The sequence below is a fragment of the Lepisosteus oculatus genome, chromosome 9 (assembly GCF_040954835.1).
Source record: "Lepisosteus oculatus isolate fLepOcu1 chromosome 9, fLepOcu1.hap2, whole genome shotgun sequence".
Taxonomy (NCBI): domain Eukaryota; kingdom Metazoa; phylum Chordata; class Actinopteri; order Semionotiformes; family Lepisosteidae; genus Lepisosteus; species Lepisosteus oculatus.
This window is the reverse complement of record NC_090704.1, coordinates 8,140,796-8,167,761: the sequence shown is the minus strand read 5'-3', so window position 1 is coordinate 8,167,761 and position 26,966 is coordinate 8,140,796. Positions and strand designations below refer to the sequence as shown.

Here is a 26,966-nt window from a genome sequence, read left to right as displayed (position 1 = left end):
AGCAGTTTTCATTGCATCTAAACTTTATGGGAATAAATCCTTAACTGAACCAACAAATCACTTGGACAGACCCTTTGCAATTTGGGAACTAACCTAGGTTATAGAATCACTTAAGCACTCTGGAAAGAAGCTTAGTGTGTGCAAAAAAAGGTCAGGTACCAATGTGGGTCAAAGCAAGTAAAGTAAATACTGGCTAATAGCAATCCCCTCTTCCTTTACCTCTGGAAGGAATCCAGCAGCCCTTTCACGGCAGCCAGGAGTTTCTGCAGGCAGGAGAAAGCCTCATCAGGAGAGGCCAGTTTCTCTCCAGGCCCTCCTGTCCCCTGAGGATCCAGAGGAACCTGGAGGGCTCCTAAGACCGCAGAGCTGAAATTTAGAGAAAATAAAATAAAACAGATCTTGACAAATAACTTTTCTCAGAAGATTATTTTCACTCCAGTTGCCTATGCAGGTTTTTTTATGATATTCTCTAGCATATGAAGGCCATATGCAGTAGCTAGCTACATGATTTGGGTGTTAGGGACTAATGTGCTTCAAGATGTCACTGGTGTGACAGTGTGGCTGAGTCCTTTACTGCTCCTTCTCACTAACCACGATCTCAAGATCAATTCGTAATAATTTTGATAGTGAAAAAACTGACAGAACCTGTCTGATTTGACCCTCTTTCCTCATTTTTTTTCTTTCTTGTGAGATCCCATTTTTTGGTTCCATTTCTTACATTTAATTTTTTTTTAAAGCACTAAAATAGCAGATTCATGGAGGAGGGTTTATTGTTGCAGTAGATGGTAGCTTGTAGGAAGGATGTGAAATACCTCTGAGAGAGGAAATACATTGGACAAAATCAAGGTGCCGCATAAATAAAAACTTTGATATTTGCACTATACTGAAATAAGTAATGGAAGAAAGCAATGTTGTTTTGTTGCCTTTTGCAACAATATGCCCATTTACCTGATCTGACACGCATTGATCCAGATGTTCTCAAAAACAGCCCAGATATCAGCATGAGAAGAGTGTGGCTCCGACAAACTGTGCTCTACTGCCATGAGGGTCTCAGTGTCACCTGGCTGCAGGCTCCTCGTTCCATTCCCTCCTTGGGCAGAATCCACAAGGCCCTCCTCCCCTTGAGCTCTGCAGTCGGGCTGTGATCCCCAAACACAATTCAGCACAAGTCTTTCAACAGATCTGCACCAACTGCTATAAGACACGCCATTTGCAACCATTTTAAAAGAAAAACAGAATTTTGTTAATATTAGTTTCTGGACCTAAAGTATTCTTTGCTGATCTGCATCTAGAAGGAATATGTAGAAAGTGGAAATAGCTATGCAACTAGAGATTAATAGTACAGGGATTGTGTCTATGGATTTCTAAAGCCCTCCAGACAGGATTCAAAGAGGGAAATATTAATAGAGGTGTCCATGCATGAGCAGGAATTGTGACCTAGAAGTATTATGTACTAAAGGGGAACTTAAAGAGACAGACTTTGCTCTCAGTAGCTCTACAGCACCTGCAAGTAAAATGTGTTGAAGGAGAAGGATATGTAACCAGGAGATGCACTAAGGGCCCCAGTCATACCTGAGAAGTGTCTGGCTGCAGCTGTTTCAGGGCAGCAACAGCTTCAAGGAGAACGCTATTATAGCCTGATCTGGAACTGAAACCGTGCAACAGAGCATGGGCTTCTTGCACCACCTGCTTCATGGAACAACTATCAACTGTTCTACCTGAAGAGGAAGGACATGTTAATGCCATATATCTGAAATTGTAATGCATGCCTTTGAATGGAAATGCACAGTTCTCTACAAAACTCTCCATTTTAAAGAGCAATATTAAAACAGATTTTTTTTCTTGTGCTTGAGCAACTTTTTCTACTACAATTAGCACTGCATCGCAAATTTATACTAAGGTGATATCAGATTATTCATAATATGAAATAATCAGAAAGAATTATATTTTATGTACCAAAATGTACTACAACTACAACTTGGTTAAAATGAAAGACACAGATGTGCCGTAAATACAAAGTTAAAACAGTAATGAACCACACAGAATGTATTTAAACTATGGAAAATACATTTTGAAAAATAATAAGTATTTTGCAGTACCTGCACTTTTTAAAAGGCACAGAAAGCAACAGGAAACCAGGTTGTGCAATCTTGAAGCCAGTCTAGTTTATCACTTGTGAAAACATGCTCGTTAGGGTCATAGTTCCTTACACATGAGTGTACACAGACAGTCCCAGTCTGTTAGATGTTTTGAGACAATATCATAACAATGCCATGGAGATTTTAGTCTCCCACACCAACCACCATGTTATGGAATAACATTCATTTACATTGTGAATCGCAAATGACTACAATGTTTTTTTACTTTTATTCTTGGAAATGCAAGTAACTGAAAATGGATTCATGCAGCCAGTTCAAAAATATATTGCTCATTTACTGAAAAAGTTCTCGTATCTGTCCATTCTTCAAAGAGTGTAATACTTTGTGAAGTACTTTGCTTGGCGTACTGAATCATATTAACATTCCTGGTAACAGTGAAACTTACCTGGCATTTAAAACATTTCAAAAACCTCAGCAGATTGTTTTGAGTATCTTAGTTCATTATATCACATTTACCTTTACAAAGGCTGTCGCTGAGGAATTCAACAGAGTGAAGAAGATTCCTGCTGACAATACTTCCAAACACAGCAATCCAGTGTTTCTTAAAGCACTGCAGTAAGTCACTCAGGGACCAAGGAGGCTTTATATACACAATCTAAAGGCATGGAAATACTCAAAGGTAATAATTATACACTGAAAGGTCTGCAGCAAAATAGAAATTAAGTCATTACTTAAATATACATTCTTCATATTTAAGAAAGGTTAGAACACACTGGCATTATAATTTCCTATCTTAAGAAATTCTGAGACTGGACATATAATTATAAATTCTGACATTCCCTGTTTGGTGGCTGTCTGGGCTTTCTTCAATTCTTTGGGAGGTTAATCAACACCTTTAACCTTATCTCTGAACATAACTAGATAAGATAAGATCACTTTATAAGCCCTATACAATTTCTTGCATCAGGAATTTGTCTTTTTCCCCATACCCCAGCTTGCCCTCCATGAGACACACAGACAGGGAGAGACAAGCCTGGGGTCAGAACGCAGGGTCAGCCATTTATACGGCGCTCCTGGAGCAGCTGGGGTTAAGGGCCTTGCTCAGGGGCCCAATGGAGTCGGATTCCTCCTGCCAGCCGCGGGATTCGAACTGGCAAACTTACAGCCACAGGCGCAGATCCTTAGCCACAGAGCCACTGCTCCGCCCCTAGAAACTAGAGACTGACCCTTGCATAACCAGAGCCATAACTATAACATCTAGGCCTGTAATACTACTACTAATTCCTTACACTTATAAAGGGCTTTTCTAGACAATCCACTCAAAGAGGTTTACAGGAGCTGCAGGTGATATAGCTGCTGACTACCCTTGCACTAACAGGACAACCTGTCTACACTTAATCCAAACCACGTATTTGTTTCTAAATCTACTTCTCCCGAAATTGCAGAAAGTATGGGTGGTTTACCTCTAGCCAAAGATCACCAAATGCCTCCTTCATCTCTGCCTCCAAAATCGCACACAGCGCCCCCCTCAGGACTCCCTCGATGGCAGAGACAGAGCTCGCCAGAGCACTCCCTGAGACTGTTGCTTCTCTCGCCTTTTCCTCTGTCACTCTGCTGTTTGGGTCCAGCTCTTCAACGGGAACGCAATATGCTGGTCAATAGTGTCACAATGCCAAACATTTTTTATTTCTTAATTACATTTCAGAGCAAGAGACGTAAAAAGAGACATTTGCAAAAGAAAAGGCAATCTAGGCTAAACCTTAAAATTATTTTTTTTACATTATCCCTTCTAAACATCTTACACAAAGTATCTTTAAAGCGATCTCTCATTTTTTGTCATTCACCTTTGTGTAAGCTAAATCAGAATGAAGATAAAAACAGTAATGGATGATACAGTATATTACAATGAATATGTCTTGGGTCACTTTACAAACTGAAGCCTGGATAGTGGCTAATGGCTTTTTGGAAGGCTTAATAACCAGATTCTTCCTTTAAGATCTGCAATGCAACATTTAGGACAAGCCTGATTTTTGCCACTGTATCATATCCTGTTTAGACTGCAGGAAGTTTTTTTTTTTAATTCCCAAAGATCCACTGTTGTTTCTACAGTACATGCAATTAAACGTGCTGCAAATCTGTACCTGTCTGTGGGTGCCACGTGGGCGGGAGAGACTGGTGCCAGAGTGTATCAGCCTCAGATTTCAGCTTATCAGCTTCAGAAACAAGGTCTGCTTTGCTTACAGCTTTCACACCGCTTAGCAGTGCTTTACTGCACAGATTCTTGTCATTTCTGCAAGGGGGTGAGGAGAAACAAAAAAAAAGTAGGAGGTAGTCATAATAATGCATATGGTGGTAAGAATGGGGAAAAAAAGACCACGGTTGATCAGAAAAACAAGGAGGTCAAAATGCAGCCAAGTTTAGTTATTCCCTGTGAAATAACTGAAGTCTTTTTTTTTTAATGATTGACCTAGTCATAAACCTGGAAGAAAACCAAAACCTGCCGGTCTGGTTTAAATACAATTATACTGATAGAGTTCGGAGAAAGACCCTCCCTGTTACTGTACTCACAGTGGAGGCGTGGCTGGAGCTAAGTAGCGATGCCGTACATACTGTACTGTATGGAGTTCCCTGTAGAAAGTGTCAGAACACATTTGGAAAGACCCCCTTTACTGAAAATCACTTTTCTAGCCTGAAAGGCATTTACTAAATCCAGCTGCCCTTAACAAATGAGAACCAGCCTCTTCATGTTTTAGTCTAAACTACAGTATATTTTCATTCTACATAAAACCACTCAATATAAATCACGAAATGAGGCAAAAACATTTCTCGGGAAAGGTCCAAACTCTATATGAGGTAAATATGAAGAGAAGTAGTTCCTTGAGTTCCTATATTTATAGCAGAAAAAGAACGACTGGCTTTTAAAAATTGGAAAGTGACAAATGTTCAGTGGTGAAAATAAAATAATTCAATGATGACTCAAATAAAGCAGGGTTCATATCCAGCAAAAACTGTAAACAAATATTCCTCCCAATAAAATATTAGGCTGCAAGTGTATGTGTTTAGCATCTTTAAAGGTCAAATTATCATAACAGGTAAATACAAGATTATTAAGATTATCAAGTAACAAAAAATAAACATGACATAGAAAATTATTTTTCTTAACAATCTGGACTGATGATCAGTAATCCTCTCCACAAGGGAATAAGAAGCTGTGGTTTGCTGACACCTCGAAATGCATTTTAGAAAGAGTTGCCCCAGCATCTCACCTGGCCCACCCACAGGGACAGAGAGAGAGAGAACCTCACTCACGTGCATAAGATCACAGGCACTCCCGGGAACAGGCTCTGGTACTGCACACAGCAATGCAGCACGCGATCATCGTTGTTCTCGGCACTCAGGCCACCTGCATGACAAACCAAGCCAGGAGAAAATTGTGCTTTTTTAATTAGCACTCGTGTAACCTCCACTGTCCAGTACAGGAATTCATCTTCTTAACAGAGCACTACTGTGACAAACGGACATGCAGGCTTGTCGGGCTTCTCCTGAGAAGCAGACAGCTACTGTCTTACATTAAAATTGTCTCGGAGGGCAGACGTTTTCTTAATTGAGTTCATGTGCCACCCCTTTTAGAGAAACGTCCATCATCGTAGGTGGTGTTGAATTTTATAACTCATGAGACAAAGTGCTCCCTTTGTGCCAACTTAGATCTTTTTTTACAGTCTTTGCACAGCCGGAAACACACAGTTCATTTAAAAGCAACTTTTTAATACAAGACTTTACACAATCAGCTCACTTGTTTGATGCCACTGAGCTATGGCAAAGAAAGGGGAGGACTAACAGCATGCCAAGTAACTTCTATAATGTTTTCACGATCAATATAAGGGAAAAATACACTGCACTGTTATTTTATTTATTACCATAGCCTATTCTATGCTGAGAGCTCTGCCTAAAATAAACCGGAAATGTGGAAGATAAGACGATGCAAAACTACACTTCAAAACTAAAATCTCAAATTGTGGCCATACTATTGCTTTAAAATCCCAGGTGATCCCTTCGATAAAGCCACTGCTGATACACAAATACACAGAGGGCTCAGGATGACAAATCCGATCAAGCTGACTGAGCAGAACAAAAGCCTTTCAATGCTTCACAACCTGATTTTGCTTCCACAAACTAAACACTTGGCCTTCATCTTATATTATCCCAGACATGAAAACAAAAATAAAAAATAAGGAAATGAGACCATTGCAGTTATTGCTTTTTTAAATTTTAAACAATTCACCACTGGAATACCTTCTAGAGTAAAATAAAGATGATGCTTAGCTTGTTCCTAGTGCCATCTGCTGGTTGGTGCCAGGAATAATCAATATATTTAATAATTTATGTTCATACAGTATGTTACATAAACATTTAATTTATGAAGAACATTTCATTACAGAGAATCGTTATGTGCTTCATATTAAAAGATAAAGTTAAAAGAGGATGAATTAACTTTTCAGCGTCTACCAAAATGAGAAAAGACCTTAGCCAGGAGATTTTTGCGTATGAAATATGAGTACTTCAAGATATTTTTTATATGATCCCGAAAATTGAGAGAAGCATCGAACATTACAGATCCAGAATTACACTTTACTGATACGAAGACAAAGTACTTTATACATGACATAAACAATCAGAACGTTACATTGTTATGGGGCTCAAGAGAAGTCTCAGCAATGGGATTTGGGTCAAACATGTGGACACTCACATATTTTCTGAGACGCCTGCTGCATCGACTGTCCCCAGAACCGAGGCTCCTGGCTTTTCAGGCAGGTGTAGATGAAGTTCACGGCAGGTATGGCCTTATTTACCACATGGTTTGAAAACTTTCCATTCTTCAACGAATCCAGTTCCTGTAGCACCACCCAGGGAATGAGAATGTTGGGGAAACCAAAAACTGGAAAAGATCAGACAGACAGCGAGAAGAAATCTTATGAATGTTTATGGAACTTTAAAAGAAAATACATTAGGCTTACATATTGACAGCATCCATCAAATTACAATCTGACAAACCTCCGAGGCCACATGCTTTTATCTTCTTGACAAACTCAAGGTGACTGAGCAGAATGTTGGTATCCAGAATGATGATCAGGTCCTGATGCCGGTTTTCCTTACCTGCAGAATTTAAGAAAATAAGAGTTTCACATTTTAAACTGGGCTATTGTACCATTGCACTAAACATCTAATCTATCACTTTGTAGGCTGAACAAAATTTCAATCTATTTAGATGTTTTGAAGATTGTCATGTAAATACAGGGGCATACTCATTACTGGGCAACAGAGTTAAGCCCTGTTCACACCCCACATGACATGGGAAGAGGGGAAAATAACCCGTATTTCTGCTGCCTACTTTCACACTGGACATGAGACAACAAGAGATACTAGAGAATTGCAGGTCTGACACTGGGACTGATGATCTGTGTGAAAAAAAAACAACTTGCGTACTATTTTTGCAAGTGTTTCACCTGACAACTACAGTAAGTACATTATCTGTCAGCCATCAATATAAAAACAAAAAAATCAAACAAACAACCCAGCAACTGGAGCAGCAACCCAGCAAATTTCAAACAACTGGTCATACCTCTATGCATGAATAACCTTTGTTTATTTATATAGGTCATACTTCCATGCACAAATAACGTTTGGTTATGTCACATACTGTAAATGTAAAAATGCAAGTACCTTATTTTATTGGTTCAGTGAATGAAAATTATGAGAATCTGATGGGAAAACACAAATTAGTGAACTTGGCTCCTACAGGACACTATTACAGATTTTTTCAATGCTTATAAGGAATTCTGTCTCAAGGATCTGGCACTAATCTATTGATGCAAAGGGCAACTGCAGCTGAGAATATAGCATTATTGTGGAGAGCTTTGCAAAATGTTGGTGTGAACAGACCAACAATGTAAGTATAAATCTTTAATCTGTGTTCCGGGAAGGACACCCTTAGTGCATGTACAAGGCTGGAGAGCTCAACTTACGGAAAGAAAATACGCTCTCTTCCTCGGGGGGATCAATTTCCATGCAGGTCAGCTCCCCATAGCTCTCCACCACATCCCCAGCCAGTAGCCTCTCTGAGCGAGCCAGGTGGAGCTCCTCCACCAGGTGCATCTGCAAATGACCAGAGACCAGAGGACGGGCGACAGAAATCACTGCCTCAAGTAGCATTCAGAAAAAAGGGCTTTCTGCTGCTGCGGGGGTTACTGGTGAATTCAGGGGGTATCATGAGTACCTCTGCCATGGAACAGAGGTCGTTCTGGAATGAGAGAGACCTATAATACATGCAATCAGAGTCAGACCAGCTGTGCTGGCGCTATAGCCAGAACCAGCTTCTCTCACAATATCCAGTCCTGCATGACTCCTCCTTGCAAAGACCTAGCAGATGGGCTCCACTGCAGGAGCCCATTTTGTCTGGTGATCTCCAGGCTGCAAGATTTATCCTGTACTCGGGGGACAGGCGATTACCACATCAGTGGATGGAAACCTGGGGTGAGTGTACCTATAGTGGCACATGAAAGCCTTGCCGCTAAAGTGCCTTGTCTTTAGCTGCAGGCCTACCCATGTCCATCCCCAGCTGGCCCTCTTCCCCCGATATATAATCCCCTGCCTACTGACAGTAGTGTTTAAAGTGGAACTGCAGTCCCAAATTCTCAGACTGGTTATTACTTCTCGGCAACAAAATAAATTGACGGTACAAATTCGCAACATTTCACAACTTCCGACTTAAGCACAAAATCGTGAACTTTGTGAAAGTACTGTGTAGTCGCAAAGTTATCAAGGAGTTTGCGAGAACTGTGACGTGACCCTTCCTGCTCACTAGTCACTGTAACGACTAATGGAATGTGACATACAAGCGAATAAGGACAGGTTTTGAAGCAGACGTTTCACCTTAGAAATGTTTCAATGTGATCCGCATGCAGAGTGAACAAGTAAGTTGTATTTGTCTGCAAAACCGTCTCAAAGTCGAGAGCAATTTTTCTACTGGATTAAACGAGATGTCCAGTGTAACAAGGCCTCTTCACTTCACCAGATTTTGTCGCCTTATTCTGAATCTCATTCTGTGCATACCTGGGAATTTTGTGATTGAAATTGGAGGTTTTACATGTTACTTTGTGCATTTTACTTTCATTGTGGTTTGAAATGCACTCATCCAATGCTGATTTTTTTCTAAGCATGTATTATAAAAATTGAGATTATAATAATAATAATAATAATAATAATAATAATAATAATAATAATAATTGCTTACACCGCTCCACTCAAAGCGCTTTACAGGTAACGGGGACTCCCCTCCACCGCCACCAATGTGCAGCCCCACCTGGATGATGAGACGGCAGCCATAGTGCGCCAGAACGCTCACCACACAAGCTCTCAGTGGGGAGGAGAGCAGAGTAATGTAGCCAATTCATAGAGGAGGATTATTAGGAGGCCATGATTGGTAAGGGCCAATGGGAAATTTGGCCAGGACACCGGGGTTACACCCCTACTCTTTTCGAGAAGCGCCCTGGGATTTTTAATGACCACAGAGAGTCAGGACCTCGGTTTTACGTCTCATCCGAAGGACGGCGCCTGTTTACAGTATAGTGTCCCCGTCACTATACTGGGGCATTAGGACCCACATGGACCACAGGGTGAGTGCCCCCTGCTGGCCCCACTAACACCTCTTCCAGCAGCAACCTTAGTTTTTCCCAGAACGTTTCCCATCCAGGTACTGACCAGGCTCACACCTGCTGAGCTTCAGTGGGTTGCCAGTTGTGAGTTGCAGGGTGATATGGCTGCTGGCCATATGTGGCCTTAGCTGATGTGTGGTGAGCGTTCTGTCACACTATGGCTGCCGTCGCATCATCCAGGTGGATGCTGCACATTGGTGGTCAGTAATAAACTCTAACTTGCCCATTTCCATGCTGTTCATGATGAATGGATGCTGGGCTGATTCACTAACAGTAAAGAGAAATGCAAAATTCTTTGAGGACAAGCCCTGGAAGGAAAAAAACAATACTCATTCAAGGGGAGCCACCTCATCATACCCCCTCCACCGCCTTGTCGCTGTTATGTTTGATAGCTGCTGCTTGAAGAAGAGAAACTCAAGATGACAATGTTGAGAACTACTATAGTAGCGGGAGATAGCCGCAATTAAATTTAAAGAGCTGGTTTTAAATGCAAGTTGATTCTATTGAAAGAAAAAACAAATCTCGGCAAATAAAATGACTACGGGCTACGGAAATGCCCCCATTTCATTTGTTAAGACAAGGCACAGTTTATAAGCTGTATTTAGTTAAAAAGGATGAATCACAGTTTAAAAGAATTCCGTACCTCTTGGTCATTGTCATGGTTGTCTGGTGTTTGAGATGAGCGGCTTGGAATGTCGGCATACTGGTATAAAAAAAAAAGAGTACAAAGACATAAGAAACCTCAGGACACAGATACGCATCTTACTACTCACGCCCCGCTGTTCTTATGGTGCAAAACAAAAGGTCTGAAAGGAACAGAGATGAAGGGTGCTTTTTAATTTTGTTTTTACCGGAATTACATAGAGCAACTGTATGAATGTGATCATTTTATATTCCCGAGTAACCCATTAAGAATTCATTAGGAGAAATCCAGGCAGAAAAGAGAAATGACAATCAATGGAATTTATACCTAGATAACCACATGCAGTCAAGTGTCCGGAAAAAGGAATTCATATGCATTCAATCCTTTTTAGGATTGTACGTGGTAAGGGACACTTATGTGGGAAGGCATGATATTAGAGCTATTAAAATGTATAATTAACTGATCAAAAATACTATATGCAGGTAATAAAATGCAGAGAACAGAACGTCTGCATTTTCAGTACAATTACTGAGTACTAGCATACATTTCTGGTATATCCATGACAATTCGAAGCAGTTATAAGTTATTTGTAAAGGCAACACACCTTGCTAAATGACGACCATGTCCCACTGTGAGTAACTGTCTCTCCCCTTACCCCCTCTGTAGCTAAGCACTCCGCCTTCTCACTGAGGCTGGCTGTCGGCCTTGAGATTCTGGATGAGTGGGATCCTGAAGAAGTGGCCTCATCTTTATTCCGAGACGTTTGCGTGGAGGGCCTGCAGTCTCTACGCAGATCCTTAGCCTTGAGTGCTGCAGCAATTTTACTCCCTTTAATTTTTTTCAACAGCTTTGTAGGAGAAAGCGGAGAAAGTTTCACTCCTGAAAGGGGCTGCTTTTCCAGCCTCGGGGAAGTGACATTATGCCCACCCAATGAAGACCTTTTCCAGGTCTCGCTAGTAGCATCTAATCTACTGCTTTTTTTCCGGATTTTGAAACTAGTAAAACTGCTAGGGGGCTTCTCTCTTGGGCTGCTTAGAGAACCCTCAGAGCTTTCCTGGGAAATTCTCTTCAGCAGTCCTGAGTGTGTTTTGCACCTACTAGTTTTGTGTAAAGTAGCAAGTCCTTCTTCTTGGTTTTCTGGGAGCCCTTTGGTGCTGCTACTTTGTCCCTGAGGAGAAGAGGGGTCACTTTTGGAATACGCAGTATCCTTTGGGGATAATTTTGCACTGGTCCTTGCAAGTTTCCCTCCATCCTCCCGATGTTTCTCAGAGAAGGGCTTTTCTGTAGATTGTCCTCTAGACAATGGCTTTTTTCTGCTGTTGGTCTCTTCTAGTCTGCCAGTGCCACTGTAGACCTGGCTGTGGGCAGTGCCTGTGCTGGAGGGTATTTTCAGAGCCTCCCCAGTGTTTGCGCTTTTTCCCCATGATGTGACAGCGTCCTGCTTTCGGTAGGCTCTCCTAAACTCCCTATCTTCTTTTTTGCCACTGTGGGTGGGTAGGGTTTCCCCTGTGTGGAAAGAAGCTGCCTGTTCCTTCCTCCAGACATCCTTTTGTTCAGAACTACAAGCAGCGAGACAGAATGTTTTTAAAGTTAGAAAACTTCACTCTTAAGAGAACTTCCTTCAGAACCTATGTTGTCTACTTGCCCCAGTGGTGTACATTTTTGTGTGGAGATAAGAGGAATGATATCTTCATTAAATGGCCAGATTTAGCATAAAATTTAGCACAAAGGATTTTTCTTTTTGGCAAAACTGCACCCTTACGACATGTGCCTATATATGTATTCACCACACACGACTGTTAGAACAGCAGTAAAGCATTTAAAAATTAAAAAACTAAACATATATATTTTAATAAAATCAGCTGTCCATGAAACAATGCAGAAGCACAGAAAACATGTTAAAATGTTAAAAACCAAGAAACCATTTTCCATAGAATACTCCTCTTTAAAAGATATTTATAAACTTAGCATATAAAATCAATGTATTGGATTTCTAGGTTGTACTAAAAAATTTTTATAAATGCTTACCTCACACCACGTATATCACAGGTCTTGGAGATCTTTCTTTTTTTAGTATATTCTTCTTTCCATGACGTCTGCAAAATTGTAAATAAAATTTACTTTTGTTAGAGAGTCAAAGCTGAGAAAGAATCCCACTATGGTTTTTCAGTTTCTTTTAACCTAGTGTCCCCAGGTAAACACAATAAACCACATGGAAACGATCAGACTGCAAAATACCATTACAATAGCTTTTCACGCCAATCTGCTGACACCTGACCAACAAATCTCCTCACCTCATCATCGGAGGACGAAGAAGACTTCTTTCTTCCTTTCTCCTTTTTCTGCTTCTTCTTCTTTGACTTCTTCTTTGGCATTTTCCTGCACAACATGCACATGCAATGAGATGCAATCTTTGCTTACTCACTACTGTATATCACCCACATGCTACTCCACAAATGCTTTGCAGAACAATGCTGTGTCCAATATTTCCTTGACATTAGTATCCAAGAGCAAAGTTCCTTGCACTCCATAGATCTGTAACTCAAAACAGGATGTCTTGTAAGCAGATCATTTGCAACTCGTAACTCATGCTGCAGTAAAATACTAATATATACATATTAATTAACAGTCATTCTTAGACATCCATCCATTTTCTAACTGCTCCTTTCAATTCAGAGTTGTGGGGCAAATAAGATGCAAGGCAGAGCACACCTTGGGCAGGTCGCCAGTCCATCGCACAGCAAACACAGAGACACTCACACCTAGGGACCCAAGTAAACCCAAGTAAACACAGGGAGAACACACTGCACAAACACAAACAATACCACCCCAGGAGTTGTAGCCAGGGCCCCAGTTCTGCGAGACAGCAATGCTAACCAGTACATAACCGTGCCACCCATTCTTACACATTAATACAGCTATTTAACTTTCTGCATTTAGAATAGTTGCTTACATTTTATTTACAACTAATCTTTTATATAACTAACAGTAATTGATTTGACCCCAGCTGACGGGTGACAACACTGACAAGAACAAAAAGTGCTTTAAAATAATTTTTTCTATGCCTGGGCATGTGTTGCATCGGGATCAGAAATAACATATACAGTAGTTCATTCTTAACTCTTATTTTCAAAAGATGCATGCAAATTACTTACTGTGATTACCCACACATCATTAGAGACCTCTTAGAGAAATCCGACTGATTGTCGTAACTTATGATGGAGACATGGGTGAATACAGAGATTGATCAGGTGCCTGCAAACTGCAAATAGTTTTAGATTAAACAGGATAAAACGTCTGAGTAACCTGAAACAGCGAAAATACAGAAAAAAAGTAAATATCGCATTGCGTTACTGCTCAAGCAAAAAAAAAAACAGCGTTATCCACCCTCCAACAACCTTAAGAAAATATTAAATCTCATGAACATATGTGTTTTACCTTGTAACGTTAAACTACTTTTTCAGTCTAAGCACCAGTGTATCCCACACGTCTTTGCATTTGGAACTGTGTACATTTACCTTACTTCACTATACAGTATACATTTTATACTATTTAAAAGGAAATACATAATGTTTTCATATAACAAGTGCAAAACCTTCCATTTTTATCTGTTAACATTTCATTCGAGACTTACTGAAACCAACCCGACTGCAATACCAAACTTCCGTTTACACACCGGAGAGAGCGTAGTATTGCAATGGCTTATGGGAAATGTAGTTTTGTTTGTGTATATAACGGAACAGAAAATAGAAATTACGACTGAGAAGCATTATTTGACTGAAATTTGAGGTTTACAGGTATAATACAAAATAGAAACATCTGAATTACATACATTTCAGACATCTAAGTGTGGTAAAATAAGAACAGTATGTAACACAACTTTAATGTAAAACTAAGGGACATTTCGCTGTTTACATTTTAATCTTGTATTTTAAGCAATTTAATATTGTTTTATAATACTAATAATTATTAATAATAACCTTCTTCTAAATACTAAAAGTAGACTGGATGACCACAAGGCTGTCCAGGATATCAACGCAGAAACAGTACAGAATAAAACTCGTACGCTGTTTACGTTACTTTAGTAAAATGGCGGAAAAGAAGGAAGGAGACAATTCGCAACAACACCAGGAGGACGTTCCTAAAAAGGGTAAGAAAACACAACTTTATAAAAATATTTAATACTTAGTAAAAGATATCTGATGTAATTTAAGATTCTCCTTTGATTCTGCATGTGACCCAGAAGTGTTTCTATTTTTGTTCGACTTTTTTTATTAGCCAAAATAACAGAGGGCCTCATCACGGAGCTCCGCCACAGGACCCACTAATAAATAAACGAAATTTCGAGGACTCTAGTCGCGGTTTAAAATATATTTGTGATAACCATGAACTGTAAAATATTTACAATTTAATCTCGTTTATTTAATGTTATTTTTACTTTAAAAAAAGTAGTTGTGATTAATCAGCTTCAATCATGGTCTAGACACGGAGCTCTGCAACAGGACCGTATTGTTGTGGTATTACGCTAACAGTATACTCTAATATATTGACTCGCCCTTTTAATATATTACCTCTCCTCCCCACCAAATATTTATCTTTATTTTCCGCTGAGTAGATTTTGGTAAAAGAACATTTAATTTAAAACATTTGTTTATGTGTTTATGTGTTATGTGTTTACAGTACTCTAGTGTTGGATTATAGTAAGTAAAAGTTGTTTCTTTGCCAGTTTTTCACAGTAATTAAATTACTGCTACTCTTAGCCTTCCTATTTCTTAATGTTTTTGGTTGTTTGTTGTAGTAATTATGACATGAACCCAGGTATATTTATCCCTTACACTTGCGTCTGGCTTTGCCTGCGTATCGTTATTACCCTGCACTGCATTGTGGGAGGGGCTTACCAACACCCTCCTCTGCAACTTCACGCCCTTTGTGCTATGCTAGTATAGAAGACCATTTCTAAACAAAAAACTACAACCTTCTTTCCTGGAGAAAAAAAAACCCAGACATATTTTAGTATGTTACCTATAAAGTACTCCAAAATCTGCAAATTTGAATACAGTACAGAACAGAGATTCCACAGTTCCTGCAGTACTTGAAAATCCAGCTTTGGCCTTTGTCCTTGAAAAATGTGTTGCCTCAAAGTCTGCATGCCAGATACATAAAATAGCTAAACAGAGGCACAGGAAGCACTAAAAAGTCTGTTACACCCTCTTTCTGATAAACAGGTAGATGTGCCGTGCAACAATAAAACTTAGTGAAGGTTTGGAACTGAATACTTTTTTTTATGTGCAGAGGATTCAAGAGACTGCAAAACGAAGGCAGATGATTGCAAATCCAAGGAGTTAAAGCACGAACACAAAGACAATGCAGCAGAGGCCGTTTGTGAGGTGGAAACAAGCAACAGCAATGTCGGAACTGAGCCAAGCCTAGACAATGGGAAGACTTCCACTCTGCTCACTTCCACAGGTGAAGATTATTACCTGTTTTGCTTTCCTAGAAGGTGTTCTGTCCTACACTGGATCGGTAACCGATGACAAAATCATCCTATTTCTAATATTGATTTATTTTCTGGTAAATTTAATGTCAACACAGTGGCACAGTGATCAGCATTGCTGCCTTGCTGGGACCCTGGGTTCAATTCTGGACCTGGGCTGCTGTCTGTGTGGAGTTTGTATGTTCTCTCTCTGTTCCCATAGGGTTTTTTTCCAAGGTGGTCCGGTTTCCCCTTACAATCCCAAAACATACTGGTAGGTTAATTAGCTTATGGGAATACTGGCCACAAGTGTGTGTGCGCGTATTCACCCTGAAATGGACTGGTGTCCTGTCCAGGGTATACCCTGCCTTGTGCCTGTTGTTTGCTGGGATTGGCCCCACCCAAACCTGAATTGGAAGACTTTGTAAGAAAATGGATATTGAATTTAAGCAAAGGGAGACAAAACAATCTTTTGATTATTTGTTTCAGAGAAGCATATTTCCATTCATACTCAATTTGAAGGCCTGGAGAAGCTGGTAGACCTAAATGGAGGTAAGTCATACAGCACATGTCCCTGATTAGATTCAGTCTTGACTTCTGTTCCATCTTTTTTTTTAATAGTTGATATCCACATAGGATCACCTAATGTCATACAATTAAGACATAGGCCTTCATATGTATTCTGAATTCATATAAAAGACAGGGGAGTAAATAGTTTTTTCTATCTTACAGCTGGTAGAAAAGCATGCCCACTGTGCCCTGAAGAGAAATTTAAAGCCTGCTACAGTCACAAACTGCGCCGACATTTACAGAATCTGCACTGGAAAGTTTATGCAGAGTTTGAAGGTAAGGCTTTTCATACTCTAAACCTTTTTAAGATGGTATCCAAAATAGAGTCTGACTCGAGAGGAAGCCAGCTCTATACATAAAGGATGGACTTTATGTCTCTGTTCCAAGTTTGAACAGTGCATAGGTTTCTGGTTATGTGTAACACTGGATTTCTGTTTGTTGTGTTTGATGAAATATCTCAAATTAAGAGTATATTTATATCTTTCATATGAATAAAAGAAATATTTTGAATAATGTTGCACAGAAACCCTTTTCTCCTGAACGCAGATGGGTGTTTTTATGTTCTATGCTTTTGTTATTAACATTGTGACTGAATAAACAGTGACTGTATTGGCTTTCTTCTTGTCCTCATCCAGGACACCGAATGTGTATCTGCCATCTTCCTTGCCGACAGCTCAAGCCAGGCCTCAGCGGAGATCAGGTGTGGTCTTGTCCCAACAGATGTTTTCTTTTCAAACATTGTTCTAACTGTGTTTTAGTTAAGCACACCGTCTGTGCTGTTATTGTAGTGTTCCTGTTGAAGACAATACAGCAGGCCAGCTTCTTCTACTGATTGAGACCGAGATACTGAGATAGTGACCAACCAAGATAATTCCTTACACTTATTTAACGCTTTTCTGGACACTCCACTGAAAGCGCTTCAGAGGTAATGGGGACTCCCCTCCACCACCACCAATGTGGTGATGAAGCCAACTGAAAAACAATAGAAACAGACTTCTTCTATTGACAGTTTTTACACTGCTGACCATTTAACAACTTCTTTTTTTTTTTACATGGCAATGTAACCTAACCAAAGATCTGTCTGGGTGCTGGTGTTGCAGTTATGGGATGACTTCTTTCTCCTCAGCTGTCAAGTCGCCTGGTAGCTCATTACCACTGTGTCGTGTGCTCAGTTACCATCGCCCGCAAGACCGACATGATTAGCCACCTCAAACGCCACGTCAACAAAGGGGAGACCGAAGCGAGTTACACAGGAGCCACTGATGTCCCTTTTGAAATTGAAGGCAGGGGCGTCTTTATTATGATTTGAAATACAGCACAATCTCAAGCACTGACACTGCTCGACATGATCTCCCCTTTCAGAAAGGAAGGCCTGTGGCCATTTTCCTTTAGGATTGTGTCGTTTGTTTTTTATTAGCTGAATTCCACATGAGCTTGCGAGGGATTTTTTTTTGTGGTGGTACATCCGGCTGGAATTACATTTGTGATGGGCTGGACGACAGAGAGCCCACGAAGCTAGTTGAAACAATTACAGAATGAAAACCGATATACAGAGCAATGAAATTTTGGGTCCCTGTAAATGGGATGATCCTTCCCAGACATGGGCCCACATTTCTGTCCACCATGGCCTGTATGCACCACTGGATGTGGTCTTCAGCTGCTTGAGCTCACTAGTATATAACATCATCATTCCTGGGAATGTTCGTCCTGTGTGCATACCAAATTTCTTTGCACCTTTTAGGCCAATCAATTATATTGGCACCCTTTACTAGTCTTAGTTAGAATAGGGTTATATCCCTGTATTTGGTTTGCTGGACTCTGAACAGGTCTAAAGACGAGCCCCTTGGATACTATTGATCATTGCTGCATGTTAATTATTTTTTATCTCCCTAATCTGTGTGTTTTTTTTTCTTTTCTAGCTCCTGCTGGGCAGGCCTATGAAGTAATGAAGGAGCTGGGCACTAATGTCCAGCTCCTTCCCAACCACAACACTCCACAGAAGAGTGACACCTACTTTAACCGCAAAATGAAAATTAATAGGTAAGAGAACACAGACCCTTCCATTTCCTGCAGAAGCCCGTCGTCTGGCATTTTGTCACGCAACATTCACTCATAGTGGACAGAGATTACAAGAAAGATTTTCCCTGAGATACAGCCTGTACAAATCTGCAGTCTTATCGCTTTCTATCAGGCAATAGTGGCAATTTCTTAGAATTGTCATTTACTGTATCGTTTTTTATATACTTTTATAGAGGGGCCTCCAATCCCGGTCATTCAGAGTCCTAGTCCAGCAGTTTTATAGGTAGCCTTTAAATCACTAATTTCTAAAGGTCTGGAAGAATTCAAATATGATCAGATAAACAGGCAGTATCTTAAATTAAGTAATTAAGAGATCATTTGCAAATAAAAACCTGAATATTCTTCAGCCCTCAAAGACCAGTGTCCCTCTCCTTCATTCAGATCATTACTTGATTCAAAACATTACCAGGCCCATTTGCTTCATCGATCAATTGGCTAAACAAGCGTTCTCGTTCTTTAAATCAAAGGCCAGTTAGGGTGACCTAAGAATAACTGGATCAGGGATCTCCATGGCCAGGCTTGGAGACTGTTGCTGGAATTTCTGCGTCTTTCATTTTGTGTACGTGACACATTTCCGCAAGAATCAAGTGACGCGGGCTGCCTGCCTGTTTCTTGTTGCAGGCAGCTGGTGTTCTGCTCGTTGGCGGTGCTCGGAGAAGAGCGCAGCCCACTGGAGTGCCTGGATGCTTTTGGAGCCACAGGCGAGGACTCTTTGCTTTAAATGCTGTGGAAGCCAATGGGGCTCGTCGAGCAGGAAATTGAGCTTGCAGATAGAATAGACGCATTTCAATTCAGAGCAGACTTCGTTCCTAATACAAATGAAAGTCAGGGGCCAAGATTAATAGTGTCTTTGCTGCGTGTGGCATCTTAAGCATCCCATACATAGCAAATTTCATGTTTAATTGATCAATAGCTTACAACTTTACCCAATCTTTAGAAATCGATGATTTGGGGTGACCTGACCTATAAGTCCATATGGATAGGGCCTCTGCAGGACGAAACCTGCTGACCCCTGCCATTGAACATGCTGAAAAATAATGTTTTTTTTTCCTTTATATATTGTAATGTTAACCAGCACAAGCAAGGAATAAACTGTAAACTGCCTCATATTGATATAGATGCCAAAACTCAAGAGGGGTCTAAGCTGGTCTGACCCCATAGGCTGAACAACTTCAAAATTCAAGGGTATTTCCACAGGAGAGACTGAAAACAATTTCCGGAAAAATGCCCCATTGTCAAAGACTTGTGCCGAGTATGCAAATGTCCCATTTCATGCTATGTGCAGTTTTTAAATACACTGTTCAGATAAACTAAACATTTCTGAGCGGGTTAATCGCTGATTATATTGCCAACATGAATGGATAATGTATTCAAAACCTGATAGGCTGCACATTTCTCATGGCTGATTGGTGAGGAGACACTCCTTGTGAAAACGGCATAGAAATGGCTGGGCCATATGGCTTACGCTAAAGATTTCCCGATTGGCTTCGTGAAGTGAATAATGGATGTTAATTTGCCCTGGAGAAGGGTATTGTCTGTCTGCACCCCGAGGCCCGCGTTTATCTGTACAGTTTAATTAGGCCAGGCCCGCCAGCGTGAGCGCATACTGAGCCCGCACGTCTTCCTCGGTGCGCAGGAATCATGGGATTGCAGTGGGCGAAGCACCTGCGCAGCGCCGTGAAGGTCACCATCAACGACATCAACGAGGCCTGCGTGAAGATGATCAGGGAGAACTGCCATCTCAACCACATGAGGGTGGAGGGAAGCCGCGGCTCGAGGCACACCGACGCAGAGGGGCAGGAGCCAGAGGAAGATCCCATCGCCACCGTTGAGGTCACCAAAATGGATGCCAGTGTCATCATGCATCTGCGCCCCTTCGATTACATGTGAGTTGCAGCAGGATCACGGGTTAGGAGTTCAGAAACTGAAATGCTGTATTCATAATATTGATATTGTTAAGTATCGGTAGTTTTAAGTGGGTCAAAAGGCCCTTTTATCTGCTTGATTTGTTTTTTACATGTAGGGTGGAGGACTAATTGTGGTGCGCCAGTAGGTGGCGGTGTGTATCAGCAATGGTAATTAAACATCTTCACATCTGCATCAATGTGGCCAGAACTCCATGCTGTTTCCAGGCATGTTGACTCTCATCTGCCAACCGTTGGACTTTTCTGTTAAAAACAATGGTCATAAACCTGCATTTGGTTAACCCATTAAATCTGAGGAGATCATAGATATAAAGATATAAGCCAGTTTATGTAACTAACAGTATAAAAAACAATCTTTTACAGTTTGTACTTTGCGTTGTGTAATTAATTTGTAGACTTGGTTCATTAATTTAAATTCAGTGACACCGGATTTTGCAGGTTAATCAGGTTTTTTACTATTATTTTTAAAAGACAAATCCAACAGTTGATCAGAGCCCTCCATTCACAAAAACAATGTGGAGTCATGGCCACATTGAGATAGCACCCCCACTTGTGAAAGTGTGTATTAACATTGCTAATACACAGTGCCACCTAGTGGCACACCAGAGTACATCCTCCACATCCTCCATTTGTCGTATGCACAAGTGCAATGAAGTGCTTATTTGCATGTATGCACCAATACAAAGACATTAAAGGAAACACCGAAAACATAAACACAGGACAGCTGCAGCAACAACACATGTAATAACCTATAGCTTATAAAAGAGTCAGATAAGCAGTGTGAGGAAAAAAAACCATCAGTCTAAGCCAGTGGTGGGGGTAGAGTTCAGTAATCTGACAGCTTGTGGGAAGAAACTGTCTCTGGATCTGGAAATTTGTGCCTTTATGCTCCAATAACGCTTACCAGAGGGAAGGGGAAGAAAAGTTAAGATGATTTTTCAGGGTGTCATCAACTTAAAGAGTTGAGTACAAACCCTTAGAACTGGACATTCTGGAAAGTCCGACAGAAGAAAGTACAATATTGTGGTAACTAAAAGGTGTAGTTCCGAAATCGGAACGGCTTTTGATATTTCAACTAAAAACACGTGTTCAGTGTCCAGAATTCCTTTTAATGGCACGAAGTGTCGGCTGGTGTTTTCAGCCACCTGGATCCCTTCGGTACAGCCGTGAATTACTTGGATGCGGCCTTCAGGAATGTTCGCAACCTGGGGATCGTGTCGGTGACGTCCACCGACACTGGCTCTCTCTACTCCAAGTCTCTGAATGTGACGCTGAGGCACTACGGCTGTCAGATTGTCCGGACGGAGTACTACAAGGAGCTGGCGGCAAGAATGGTGGTGGGCACTGTGGCGAGGTAGGGCAGCATATACAGGATGCTTGACAGCACCAAGGGACAAAACACTCATTGCCTGTAATGGGGAAGCTGAGTTGTTGTTGTTTTGCACATTGCCTGTTGTTGTTGTTTTGCACATTGCCTGTTGTTGTTGTTTTGCACATTGCCTGTTGTTGTTGTTTTTTGCACACTGCCTGTTGTCTCTGTCTTTCTTTTGCTACACAATTGTATTGTTGTTGTTGTTTTTTTCTCTTTGTACTACTTACGTCCGAGAGCTAGCTAAATAGCATTTCGTTATACCATATACCATGTATATGAGTGTAATGACAATAAACTGAACTTGAAACTTGAAAACTTGAAACTTGGGTGCTGGGAAAGCTTTCGTTCGAAATCCCTGCGGCCTGTGGATCTTTACAAGTCAAATGTTCCGATTTAAATGGGGGGAGAGTGTTTGGTTTGGGGAGCGTGGGTTTTGAAAAGCTCCTGTTGGCACCAACCTAGAGCCAAAGAAGACGCGACAGCAGCAGAGCGCGCGTGGGTGTGCGCGTGTCCTGACCAGGTTTTGGTCCCCCTTCCAGGGCAGCGGCCCGCTGCAATAAGGGCATCGAGGTGCTGCTGGCTGTGGCACTGGAGCACTTTGTCCTGGTGGTGGTGCGGGTGCTGAGAGGCCCCTCCCAGGCCGACGAATCGGTCAAGAAAATCCGCCAGCTCATCCACTGCCAGTGGTGTGAGGAGAGGGTTTTCCTGAAGGCAGGCAGCATGGTGGAGGGTACGTGCTTCGTTCCCACGTTTTGCATGATGGAAAGGAAGAGCTTTAATGAAAAGGATTAGCTTTGGAAATTTGCATTGGCATGCAGCCGTTTTTTCCTCTCAGCCGATGGAGGTACCCTGTATTCTAATCCTTTCAGTGCATTGTCATATTTTGCACACATCTCCACGCCTGCTTCCTAACCATTGCAATTTACAAAAGCAACAGAATAAGTGAAGAAGTATGGACTGATACCCATTTTACAGGGTTAGAAATGGAAGTCTGGGTGAAGGGTAAACCTGTTAATCAAGCCCCTGAGGTATAAATACAGAACATGGGCGTTTTTATCCAGGCGTTCCCTACTACCACCTCCAAGGAGCTGAGATGTCAGTCCTCTTGCTCATCATGTAGAGGAGGTCTGACTGCTTTGTTCAAGCAGCACAGCTGAACCCATCTCAAGTGGGTTCAGGCTAAACCTGTCTGTCTGGACTTTTCACTCCTCTGTGCTACAGACCTTATTTTTTAAATAGGAAGAATACATATCGCCTTCATCAGATTGTCAGTCTGTTGTCAAGGTAGCAAAAGCACCTGGAATGAGGGAGCTGTTATACAACATGACTTATTTCTTGCACAGGAATGATCTGTCAACTGCTCTACGTTTGGGCCTTCTACAGTTTTTGTAGTTCTAATAAAATGTGTTGGGATGCTGTAGTTAAGAGCCTCTAACTATAAAATAATAAATTTGATAGTTCTATAATTTTGTTATAATTTAAACAATTTATAAAATGAAGGTTTATGTTATGCACAAGTGGTAAGCTTTTGATGGATTGACTGTGAACATTCAGGACTTATTTATTATTCAAGTTCCCTTTGGGTTACTGTTTCTACCTCTCTTTTCTTCTATCCAGAAAACCTCTACAGACAGCTGCCATGCAATTGCCATGAGAGTATGCCAGGCAAGACAGCTGTGGAGCTGGGGCCACTCTGGTATGTAAGGCTTGTGTTGCAGTGGACGTCCTGTGTCCCTGCTTCTTCTTCTTCATCTTCTTCCTCGCCTCGTCCTCTTCCAGGGCTGGATCTCTGTTCAACACTGGGTTTCTGAGACGGATGCTGTATGAAGCCAGTCAGCATGGCATGGACGACATCCTGCCGCTCGTGAAGACGCTGATCTGCGAGTCGGAATGCACGACGCTCAAACAGTTCTCCGTGCATAGCCCTACATCGCACGTCAGCCAAGGTACTCAGAGGCGAGACCCGGCTACCGTGTCCTCCTGCTAACCGACAGCTCCACGTGTGCAGCTCTCTGATTGTTTTGTTTTGTTTTTCATTCCTCAGAAGAATGTGGCGTAGTGATTAAAACCTCTCAGAGAGTGGAAGACGCGTCCAGCAGTAAGCAGTCCGTCGCACAAGGTCCTGAACGGTTGCACTATTGTGCTACCGAGAAGTAGCTGTCCATGCATGAGTAACAGCAAGGGTTTTAGTGCACTAATGGAAACAAATCCCACACTCGTGTGGCCGATGGACAAAACTTTCAACAGAACGTTTAACCCCATACTAATCTATTTAACTCTTTACTGGAATTTGTATATTGTCTGCATGCCTGTAGGAAAAAACAAGAGCTGGAACATTAGGCTCCATGATTACACAGTGTTGACTAGCGCCTTCACCAAGCAGAAAACCTTCTCCTGTGTGAAGAGTCTCTGTATGTCTGCAGGCAAGAGGAAAAGCAGTGAAGAAGCAGGAAATGTGCTGAAGAGGCAGAAATCCGAGGCGCCATTAGAACACCCTCCTTTCTACTACAGCATCCACCGCCACAGCATTAGAGGCATGAACATGCCCAAGTAAGGGGATCTCATTGATTGACCACATCTCTTCGTACCATACAAAACACACGCTCAGTCTACTGCTGCATACAAAATGGAACTGTCCATTGAAGAGTGGGGATGTTCTGAGTAATATTTGAGTAATATGGCTTCATATTCTGTCATCACCTACAAATCTCTTCCTCCCATGAAAGGGGCTGGAAGATATTGCCCGAGTTAGATCTGTCACTTTCTTGAACATACTGAATCGCATCAGGCTGAGAAGTGGATGAAAAACTATCGGGATACCATTATTAAGGAAATTACTGTGCCATCAAAAATGTGGTATGACACCATTGTCAGTCTGTACCCAAATTCCGGCCTTACAAACACTCTGCTTAGAATAGTGTGGAGTCGTCATGTTGTTATTCTGCAAAAGATTCTAAAAATTTCACTTTAATTCAGTGTACCATGTTTTTCTTCGTAGTTTATTCACTCCCTCGCTTTGTCTCCTTCTCACCAGGTTAAATAAGTTCCTACAGTATCTCACAGAAGCGGGATTCAGGGTCAGCCGGACCCATTTTGACCCGACAGGAGTCCGCACAGATGCCACCCTTGCCCAGTTTAAGTCCGTCCTCAGCAAGTACAGTGTGCCCACCTACACCACGACACAGACAGGCAGCCACGCTGTCGGCGCCGACGAAGTCAGTCGCAAGACGGAGTGAAGGACTGCCCGAAATGATTAGGTTCTCCCTACACTGAAACAGTTTGCGAGGCAATTAGCGAGACTTACATACATGTAATGACCACATGAAACAAAGATCAGTATGCACATATAGGCAGACAACAAGGCTGTGCTGCACACAGTTAAAGCAGTATACCTAGAAAAACAGGATTTCTATTTTTACATCAGGAGTATTTAGTCAGCATCTGGGGTTCTCATGGGTCAATTTTGAGACTGTTCAAGAGGGCCCCCCTGCACCTACAAACATAGCAATACAAAGTCAATATCATTACAGGGGATAAGATGAACTGCGGTTCGCTTATTAACGTTTTGTAATGGAATAGTAAGTTGATCTTGAGGATCCGTCAAAGGGATTGCTTTAAAATTAAAAGAAAGTTGAAAGCCCATATTTTAAGTGATGCGTGTCATCTGTGTTTTTATTTTTGTTACTTTATATGTATCCCTCCACACTCTGCATTCTGTATTTTGCTCCATTCTGACTAAAACTGCCAGGGAAAAAAAAAGGACTAATAATGTGGATATGTACAGTGTTTTATTGTACACGCTGTGGGCAAAAAGCAGTGGTGTTTCTACTGTAGGTGTGTAGCAAAACAGTAATTAGAGATGGAACAGTCATACAAGAAATACAGATGATTAAATGTTTGCATTTCAATTGGAGGCAGTGTTTGGTTTGTCAAGCTAATCAGAGACATGTAATAGGTTTATTCCATGCTGAAAAAAAGAAGAAAGAGAACACAACGTTTCGGCCGTGGAGCCTTCTTCAGGTGTGAGAGAGACAGGGCAGTAGGCAAAGGTAAAGTAGCGGGAGAACAAAGGTTGGGAGAGAGGAGGAGTGAGAGGCGGGAGCAGGGGACAGAAAGAGAGGCCAATCAAGAGGTGTGAAGTCAGAATGGGTGCAGAGAGGTGTGAAATGAAACTTCCAATGAATGGAGAAAATTTAAAAGAACAGTAATCTGTCGTTAAGGGAAGGGAGAATGTGTGATCCTAACTGCAGAATAATTTTAGTTTCGGTGGTCTTTCTGATGTATGAGTTCGGAAAACCGTCTTTGAGAACACAGACGGAGAGATTAGTGTGGTCGTGGCCGTGAGAGGTGAAATGAGAAACAATGGGCTTGGAGAGATCTTTAATCTTCACAGCCCTGACGTGTTCTCTGAAGCGGTCTCCGACATGCTGTGTGACCACAGTTCCACAATTTCATTTCAGCTGTATATTTGTTTTTAGTGGGGGGGTTTAATCTGAGATTGTAACCTAGAAATGTCTGTAAAGAAACGTGCAGCGCTAAGATGTATATAATGCTCATAAAATCATCTTGTATGTTTTTGTTTAGATAATGAAATCGTTGAATATCTGTGTGTGCATAATTTGAAAGTATTAAAACTAAGGGGATTTGGGAAATGCCTCCTAATAAAAACAAAATCTGACTTTTCAGCCTCAAAGTACTTCTGTCTGCAATTATGGTACTATACACTTCACATACACTTCCTGTTTGACACATTGGTTTTCACCAAAGTGATTGCTGAGGGAGATACTGAACATACTGGGAGGTTTTTAGCTGATTTCTAATATGATGGCTGATACTACTCCCCCCCCAACAACAAAAGACAACTTTAAAAGCAAAGATCATTATACAACAGCCAGAGAAGTGTCCTTTTCCAGGTTTTAAACTAATCCAAAATCCTTTAGGATCTAATGTCATAGCATTCTAGTCTTCTCCACAAGCACCCTGGCTGGACTGATGAATGAAACTACAACACAGTGGCACTTGAATCTTATCTGGCATACAAATCTTAGAATGCATATTATGCATGTTCCAAGTATTAATTCTAAACCTTCCAC

General features: G+C 41.3%; 2 protein-coding genes across 10 annotated transcripts in view; one reads left to right on the top strand and one right to left on the bottom strand.

Moving 5' to 3' along the window:
* swt1 (SWT1 RNA endoribonuclease homolog) overlaps positions 1-14,133 on the bottom strand; it is a 30,655-nt gene extending 16,522 nt beyond the window's left edge. For 2 of the 8 annotated variants that reach the window (XM_015355053.2, XM_069194066.1), the window contains exons 1-16: positions 14,089-14,133; positions 13,610-13,760; positions 12,749-12,833; positions 12,483-12,550; positions 11,059-12,013; positions 10,455-10,514; positions 8,123-8,252; positions 7,152-7,253; positions 6,847-7,035; positions 5,409-5,502; positions 4,241-4,389; positions 3,563-3,729; positions 2,616-2,754; positions 1,573-1,718; positions 949-1,139; positions 220-366 (exon numbers count right to left, since the gene is read on the bottom strand). In XM_015355053.2, coding sequence (XP_015210539.2) covers positions 220-366; positions 949-1,139; positions 1,573-1,718; positions 2,616-2,754; positions 3,563-3,729; positions 4,241-4,389; positions 5,409-5,502; positions 6,847-7,035; positions 7,152-7,253; positions 8,123-8,252; positions 10,455-10,514; positions 11,059-12,013; positions 12,483-12,550; positions 12,749-12,829 — 2,618 coding nt within the window. In that variant the 5' untranslated portion in view covers positions 12,830-12,833; positions 13,610-13,760; positions 14,089-14,133. The other 6 variants (XM_069194064.1, XM_015355058.2, XM_015355056.2 and 3 more) reach the window with 6 other exon arrangements.
* A 28-nt stretch (positions 14,134-14,161) lies between these two features.
* Positions 14,162-26,551, top strand: trmt1l (tRNA methyltransferase 1-like). 2 transcript variants are annotated; one of them, XM_015355062.2, is made up of 17 exons: positions 14,162-14,251; positions 14,540-14,604; positions 15,747-15,920; positions 16,417-16,479; positions 16,660-16,773; positions 17,133-17,197; positions 17,624-17,780; positions 18,417-18,537; positions 19,198-19,277; positions 20,213-20,462; positions 21,643-21,855; positions 22,413-22,603; positions 23,491-23,569; positions 23,653-23,819; positions 23,918-23,971; positions 24,297-24,423; positions 24,908-26,551. In XM_015355062.2, the coding sequence occupies exons 2-17, from the start codon at positions 14,544-14,546 to the stop codon at positions 25,107-25,109; spliced, it is 2,118 nt and encodes a 705-aa protein (XP_015210548.2). In that variant the 5' UTR covers positions 14,162-14,251; positions 14,540-14,543; the 3' UTR covers positions 25,110-26,551. The 2 variants fall into 2 exon arrangements, with proteins under 2 accessions (XP_015210548.2, XP_069050168.1); XM_069194067.1 differs by lacking the exon at positions 21,643-21,855.
* Positions 26,552-26,966: the final 415 nt, after the last annotated feature.